Below are 8315 nucleotides of genomic sequence, written 5' to 3'. Positions count from 1 at the left end.
GCGTGGCTTCCTTCACTTAGCATAGTACTCTCTAGGTCCATCCATGTTGTCACAAGTGGTAAGATTTCATTCTTTTTTTTATTGCCAAGTACTATATATATATATATATATATATATATATATATATATATATATATATATATCTCACATCTTCTTTATCTAATTATCTATTGATGGGCACTTAGGTTGCTTCCATGTCTTGGCTATTGTAAATAATACTGCAGTGAATACAGGGGTGCATATATCTTTTGAAATTAGTGTTTTGGATTTCTTTGGATAAATACCCAGGAGTAGAATTGGGCCATAAGGTGGTTCAATTTTTAATTTTTTGATGAACCTAAACTGTTTTCCATATTGGCTGCACCAATTTGCAATCTCACCAACAGTGCATGGTTCCCTTTTCTCCACATCCTCACCAACACTTGTTTGTTGATTTATTGATGATAGCCATTCTGACAGGAGTGACGTGATATCTCATTGTGGTTTTACTTTGCATTTCCCTGATAATTGGTGATGTTGAGCATCTTTTCATATGTCTACTGGCCATGTGTATGTCCTCTTTGGAGAAATGTCTATTGAGATCCTCTGCCCATGTTTTAATTGGATTGTTTGCTTTTTTGTCATTAAGTTTTATGAGTTCTTTATAAATTTTGGATATTAACCCCTTTTAGGATCTATCGTTGGCAAATACCTTCTCCTAATTGGTAGGTTGTCTTTTTGTTTTGTTGATGGTTTTCTTAGTTGTGCAAAAAGTTTTTAGTTTGATGTAGTCCTATTTGTTTATTTTTTCTTTTATTTCCCTTGCCTGAGGAGATACAGCAGAAAAAAAATATTACTAAAAGCAATATCAGAGAGTTTATTGCCTATGTTTTCTTCTAGGAGTTTTATGATTTCAGGTCTTACATTTAAGTCCTTAATCCATTTTGAGTTTATTCTTGTATATAGTGTAAGAAGGCAGTCTAGTTTAATTTTTTGCATATATCTGTCCAGTTTTCCAGCACTATTTATTGAATAGACTGCCTTTATCCCCTTGTATATGCTTGCCTCCTTTGTCATAGATTAATTGACCATATAGGCAAAAGTTTATTTCTGGGCTCTCTATTCTGTTACATTGAGCTATATGTCTGTTTTTATGCCAGTACCATGTTGTTTTGAGTTCGGTGAAAAATGCCTTTGATATGTTGATAGAAATTGCATTTAATCTATAGATTGCTTTGGGTAGTATGGACATTTTAATGATGTAAATTCTTCCTATCCATGAGCATGGTCTATGCTTCCATTTATTTGCACCTTCTTCAATTTCTTTCTCCAATGTCTTATAATTTTCTGAGTACAAGTCTTTTACTTCCTTGGTTAAATTTATTCCTAGGTATTTTTTTTCTGATGGAATTATAAATGGATTTTAAAATTTTTCTCTTTCTGATAGTTCATTGTCTATAAAAAATGCAACCAATTTCTGAATACTAATTTTGTATCCTGCTACTTTACTGAATTCATTTATCAGTTCAAGTAGCTTTTGGTGAAATATTTCGAGTTTTTTCTATATAGTATCATGTCATCTACAGATAATGAGTTTTACTTTCTCCTTTCCAATTTGGATGAATTTTAATTCTTTTCCTTGTCTGATTGCACTGGCTAGGACTTCCAATACTATGTTGAATGAAAGTGGTGAAAATGAACATTCTTGTCTTATTCCTGATTGTAAGCAAAACGCTTTTAGCTTTGCACCATTGAGTATGATGTTAGCTGTTGGTTTGTCACATATGGCCTTTATTATGTTGAGGTATGTTTCCTCTATTCCCACTTTGCTGGGAGTTTTTAATCATAAATAGAAGTCACATATTGTCAAATGCTTTCTCTGCATTTATTGTTATGATCATATTATTTTTATTTTTTATTTTGTTTATGGGTGTATCACATTAATTGATTTACAGATATTGAAACAACCTTACCTCCCAGGAATAAATACTACTTTATCATAGAGTATAATCTTTTTAACCCTCCGTGGGGTGCAATGCAAAAGCTACAAGTTCGGGTGCAATCTACTAGATGTGTGTATGACATTTATTTATTTAAATTGAAAATGAATGAAAATAACGTGTAAGCGTGCTTATTATTTATTCAGAATGAAAATTTATTTTGCCACAAAATAAAAGCAATATGTGTTTATTACAGAAATTCAGTATAAAAATCAATAGAAATTCAAAACAATCTTTGAGATCAGTTGTGCCTGACAGGGTTAATGTATTGATGAATTTGGTTGGCTAATATTTTCTTGAGGATTTTTGCATCTGTGTTCATTAGGGGTATTGGCCTATAATTTTCTTTATTGCGATGGCTTTGTCTGGTTTTGGAATCAAGGTAATACTGGCCTCATAAAATGAGCTTGAGAGCCTTCCTCCTCTTAAATTTTTTGGAATAGTTTGAGAAGGATAGGTGTTAATTCTTTTTTTGAGTGTTTGATAAAATTAACCTGTGAAGTCACCTGGTTCAGGACTTTTGTTTGTTGGGAGTTTTTTTTTTTATTATTGACTCGATTTTGTTAGTAGTAATCTATCTGTTCATATTTTCTGTCTCTTATTGATTTGGTCTTGAAAGACTGTATGTTTCTAGGAATTTATCCGTTTCTTCCAGATTGTTCAATTTATTGGCATATAATTGTTCGTAGTATTTTCTTACAATCCTTTGTATTTCTGAGGTGTCAGTTGTCACATCTCCTCTTTCATTTCTGATTTTATTCGTTTGGATCCTCTCTTTTTCTTGATGAGTCTGGTTAAGGGTTTATCAATTTTATCTTTTCAGTTCTTGGTTTCAATGGTCTTTTGTATTTTTTTTAGACAAGATTTCATTTATTTTTGCTCTTATCTTTGTTATTTCCTTCCTTCTACACATTTTAGGTTTTGTTCATTGTCCTTTTTCTAGTTACTTTAGGTGTAAGGTTAGATTGCTTGAGACTTTTCTTGTTTCTTGAGGTAGGCTGGTATTGCTATGAATTTCCCTCTTAGGACTGCTTTTTCTGTGTCCCATAGTCTTTGGGCCATTGTGTTTTCATTTTCATTAGTCTCAAGACATCTTTTGGTTTATTCCTTGATCTCATTGTTGACACATTAATTGTTTAGTAGCATCTATTTAGCCTCCATGTGTTTGTGTATTTTTCCATTTTTTTTTCTACTAATAGATTTCTGGTTTCATATCATTGTGAGCAGAGAAGACTTCTGATATGATTTCAATAATTTTAAATTTATTGAGACTTATTTTGTGGCCTGACATGTGGTCTAGCCTATAAAATGTTCCACGTGTACTTGAAAAGATTCTGCTGTGTTGGGGAAAAATGTTCTAAAAATATCAATTAAATCTCTCTGGCCTAATGTGTTGTTTAAGGCTGCTGTTTCCTCATTGGTTTTCTGTCTAGGAAATCTATCTATTGTTGTCAATGTGGTGTTAAAGTCCCTTAATATGACTGTGTTACTGTTGATTTTTCCCTTTATGTCCATCAATATTTGCTTTATATTTTTAGGTGCATAGGTGTTTACAAGACAATATCCTCTTGTTGGCTTGATCTCTTTATATTTATGAAATGTACCTCTTTGTCTCTTATTATAGCCTTTGTTTTAAAGTCTATTTTGTCTGATATAAGTGTTACAACCCCATATTTTTTATTGTTTCCATTTGTATGAAATATCTTTTTCCATTCCTTTACTTTCAGTCTGTGTGTGTCTTTTGATCTGAACTGGGTCTCTTGGCAGGCAGCATAGTAAGGGTCTTGTTTTCTTATCCATTCAACCACACTGTGTCTTTTAGTTCTGTTGCTAGAGTTTTCTCCTGTTCTTTCATTTGGAATGTATTTCTTTATCTCCTCATTTTGGCTGCCTCTCTCTGTTTCTCTGTGTTAGATAGATCTGCTATGTCTCCCCATCTTGGAAGGGTGGCCTTATGTAGTAGGTATCCTGTGGGGCCCAGTGATATAGTCTCCTTGATTACCTGAGCCAGGTGCTCCAGGAGTGTCCTTTATGTGAGTTGTGTGTGCCTTCCTGTTGTAGTTGAACCTGGATTGATGTTGGCACGCCAGTGGGTGGGATTGACCCTCAGGCTGACTGGCTGTGAGGATTGGCCATGACCATAGAATATGAGCTTCTGTGTGAGGGTTGGCCCCCATGAAGCAAGATTCACCCCAGTGGTCTCTGATGCCTGCAGAGACCACCCTTTGTGTGTGTCTGCCATTTATGGGGCTAGTCAGGTTGTGTTCTCTGTGTTCTGAAGCTGGCCACCAGGTGTGTTGGTCCTGGGGCTCTTGGGAGGGGCTCTAGTACAGGTTAAGGCCAGCTGCTGCCCGTGACCAACTTGGGGCTAGCTGATAGGAACTACAAAGTGATATGTAGTTAGTCGTTTCTTGTACTGGGTCCGGAGGTGCATAGGAGAAGTCACGCTGTGAACCAAGGCCAGTTGTCATTGTGCCAGGCCTGGGTTTGCTTAGCCAAAGGCACAGGGTACCCCAAGCCCTGCTGCCAACTGCCAGCTGTCCCACTGCAAGCTGCCTATAAGGCTCAGCTGCTGACAGGGCCTCTAGCAGTGTGCAAGTTGGGTGAGGCAAGGTCTCAGGGAGTCACGAGAGTGGGGCCAGTGGTGTTCACCCAGTTCATGCAAATTCAGATTTGCCACCAGAGCAGAGACTGGGGCCACTCAATAAGAAGCACATGGCACACTGAGGCCAGTCCCCACCTGCCTGGGGCCTGCAGATCTTTGACAGTTTTTAGGAAACATTGCAGTGCTGGCCAACACCAGCAACCACTGCCACTGAAAGAGCCTCAGATGTTGAATGACCTGGGGCTGGCTGCTTACTGCTGAAAGAGCCTCCAGGGATGCACAAGCTGGGAAGGGGGAGAGGGGTCTCAGGGAGTCACCAGGGTCGGGAGAGTGGTGTTCATCCCATTAGTACAGATTCAGATTTGGGCCTGTGGGAGACAGCTCAACACAGGGACAATGGCAGCTGTCCCTCTAGCTCTCGCCCTAAAGCCACATAACTCAGTTTCTCCCTGTATGTCCCTGGTATCCTGTGAGCTACTGTCCCTCCACTGGAGCCCAGGATGAGTGCCTGCAAGCGAGAGAGTCTGTGCATGTGCCCTTTAACCCTCTGTCGGGGGCAACTGATCTCACAGATTCATTGCACACAAAGATGCCGCTGTGAAATACGTCTTTGCTGTACTAAGTCACAAACATGACTGGTGATAGTTTACAATAGAGGGGGAAGATAGAGAAGCGATGAGTCACAATACTTAACTGTTAGATATTTGAAAATTGTGTGCAATGAATCTGTGAGATCATTGTGCCTGATGGAGGGTTAAGAGGATGCTTGGGTTTCCATCCATCTTCCCTCTCACCTAGATGGACAGAATTCCCACTAATTTTCACAGCCAGATGTTGTGGGGGCCCCTATTCCTGGCACCAGTGCTCCAGGCTGGGGAGCCTTGTGTGGGGTTGAGGTCCCTCACTCCTCCAGCTCCTCTGCAGCTGAGATATCTCTCCCCAAGTCTCAACTACCACACATGGGTGTGGGACCAGCCTATTTTGTGTCTCTGCCCCTCCTACCAGTCTCAATGTGGCCTCTCCTTTATATCCTTAGTTATAGGACTTCTGTTCAACTCATTAGGTGTTTCTCCAGGTTGATTTTTCTATAATTTTGTTGTAATTTTGATATGGTTGTGGGAGGAGGTAAGTGCAACATTTACCTACCTACTCCACTATCTTGACCAGAACTTTATTCAGTTCCTTTTTCAAATAAACTTAAGTATTGCTGGTCAGAATTATGCCACTTTTGAGAAAAAATAATCTTATTTTCTTTTCTCTGATGATTTCATGCCATGTAGAACAAGAATTTTTAAAGCAACAATGACAATGAGAATAAAAGCAGATATTCTAATCTTTTTTTAAAATTTCAACAAGTGATGTTTTTAATAAATTAAAAGGACACATTAGTATTTACTAAACCTGAGAAGCAAAGATTAAAAAGAAAACCTTAACAAACAACAACAAAGACAAGTTCCTCTTCAAGTTAAGAAGGTGATGTATTTGAAATGTCAACATTTCCTGAAATGATAGTATATATGCTCTATCTTTGCACTAATTTTCATTAACAGGAGGAATTCTAGGTCAGAAAACAATGCAAAATTGATATTCTGTAGTGACTTTTACTGATTGGCAAAATAAGTAGTATGTTACAACCACACTTGTAAAAATAATAAATGTCTATTTATCTTTTGCAATTAAATTGTTGAAGTAAGTAATGAAACTGCTAAATATCTCAGTGGGGAAATAATTGAATATGTTACATAACTAGATACTTTCCACTAGAATTTGTCATGTATTCTGGTTTTACAGCTGCTGAAAACTATAATTATTTTCCAAATTTGCTCACTCAAAAATTTTGATGATTGACTTATTTTACCATAAAACAGCCATTTACTTTTTTCTCATATCATTGTAATGTTTTGTATTTAAAGAAGATGATACTTTTGAAAGAAAATTTGTTGTCCTATGGACAATACAAGATACTCCAATAGGAATCTAAATATTACCAAGAATGATAACTTTTTGTAAGCCAGATAAATTCCACACAAGTCTGGGTATTACTGGAGCTTTAGCAATTGACTGCATATCTCATATAATTCTGTTCACCCTCTGCTCTGTTCCCTGAAAACACCTCCAGCATTTGCCCGTGGCCTCTTAATATTTCTGGTTGCAGGCATAGCAATTACCCCTGCTGAGAAAACAACCCAAATTTTTGGGGGGCGTCTCTTTAATCCAAACATATACTGTTAGATAGATGTCAACTGGGTAATGCTTCGTTGTGCAAGAGTAGAGATACTTCCCTAGCATAAAAGATACATTAAAATGACAATATGTCCAACGCATTCTTCTTCTCATGGCTACCAACGAAATCCATCAGAAAACCATTAAATTGTTAAAATAAGGTTCAAATTAAGCAGGATGAGCAAACACAGTTTGCCTACCTACAAGTGTCAGAAACACACTCTCAGTCTCTTAGACCATGAGCTACTAGCTAATGTGACATTTCACTGAGTCAGTCTAAATTTCCTCGAGTACCTCTGAGAATCTGGCTTTTGGTAGGTGTTATATATGTTTTTTTTGAAATTTGGGGAAAGATAGGAGAAGATCTCATGCACTGCAGATGTTTCTAGAAAGTTGGGTCATGTCTTGACAATTGGGAATGAATTTCCCGTGTTCCTGAGAATTGGTCAAATTCTACTGAAATTCAGACTTATAAATATTTTCCCCTCTTTTTGTCTTTTCAACTTATTTTTCTGCCTGGGGCATTTATTTTATAACCAAAGTTGTATTTGAAGCACCGCTTTTAGAGCCTTTTTGAGTCAGCTGTGGTGACACCTAATTGCACACTCGACCTCAGCGCACAGAAATTGAAAAGCAGCTAAGGATTCATGCTCTGTTAGGCCCTTACAAGTAAAGAGTTTACTTTTACTTCCTTTTTTTTTTCCCATACAGCAGAATCAGCAATGAAATGTATCTTTGGGGGGATAAAGAATAAATAAATAAGCCAAGGTGTAAAATGCAAATAATATGTTTACCTAGGTATAGTGCATCACTCCCAAATGAAAAACTGCACATGCCTGACAGCATAAGTGAGTAATAAGAGCCATGGAAAATGCATGCAATTTTTTTTTCTACTACAGGAATTCTGATTAATTTCCTGAATCAGTCCTAAAATATAACTCATGGATTCAAATTGTTGCCACAGATATAAACACCCTTTAGACAAGATGGCCACCTGAGTATTTGGAATGCGGAGGAAATAGGAGTTGTCTGTAAATCTCCCAGTGGTTAAATATCATCTGGCCCACACTTGATTCCGCATCCATCCTCCCCCATTCCTGGGCGTACCTGTCTCTGGCGATCCTCTAGTTCCTGATGACGGGACTCAATAGCAGAGGGTCAGCACCACGTCCGTCGTGTCACAGCTGTGTCTGCAGCCCAGCAGCGGGCACAGTGTCAGAGTCAGGGCAGGTGCTCTGTATGCCTGAGCCTGTGCAGAATAGAGGCAAATTAATACACAGCCCTTAACAAATTAAGTTACATAGGGAAACACCCAGCATCGGGACAAGTCGGGTCAGAGCACGGAGGGCTGGGAGTGGGGAACCAGCTTGCTGTTTGTGGGGAGGTGCCATACATTTGATCCTCACCTAAAAATTTCCCCAAGCAGCCTTTGAAGTAACGAACACAAATGAGGTGATTGGATTTCTAAAACTCTATTATGTTTTGACATGTAAACTTTTAACATATAG

General features: G+C 37.9%; 1 protein-coding gene across 1 annotated transcript in view; it reads right to left on the bottom strand.

Annotated features, from left to right (window-relative positions):
* The window catches only part of IL5RA (interleukin 5 receptor subunit alpha), a gene marked incomplete at its 5' end in the record, with an annotated part of 36303 nt that extends 28338 nt beyond the window's left edge, over positions 1–7965 (bottom strand). The window contains one exon of the mRNA XM_019628141.1: positions 7915–7965. Within this exon, the coding sequence (XP_019483686.1) occupies positions 7915–7965 (51 nt within the window). The remainder of the gene's footprint in view (positions 1–7914) is intronic.
* Positions 7966–8315: the final 350 nt, after the last annotated feature.

Source organism: Hipposideros armiger, unplaced genomic scaffold (assembly GCF_001890085.2).
Source record: "Hipposideros armiger isolate ML-2016 unplaced genomic scaffold, ASM189008v1 scaffold_750, whole genome shotgun sequence".
Taxonomy (NCBI): Eukaryota; Metazoa; Chordata; class Mammalia; order Chiroptera; family Hipposideridae; genus Hipposideros; species Hipposideros armiger.
This window is presented reverse-complemented; position numbering and strand designations above follow the sequence as displayed.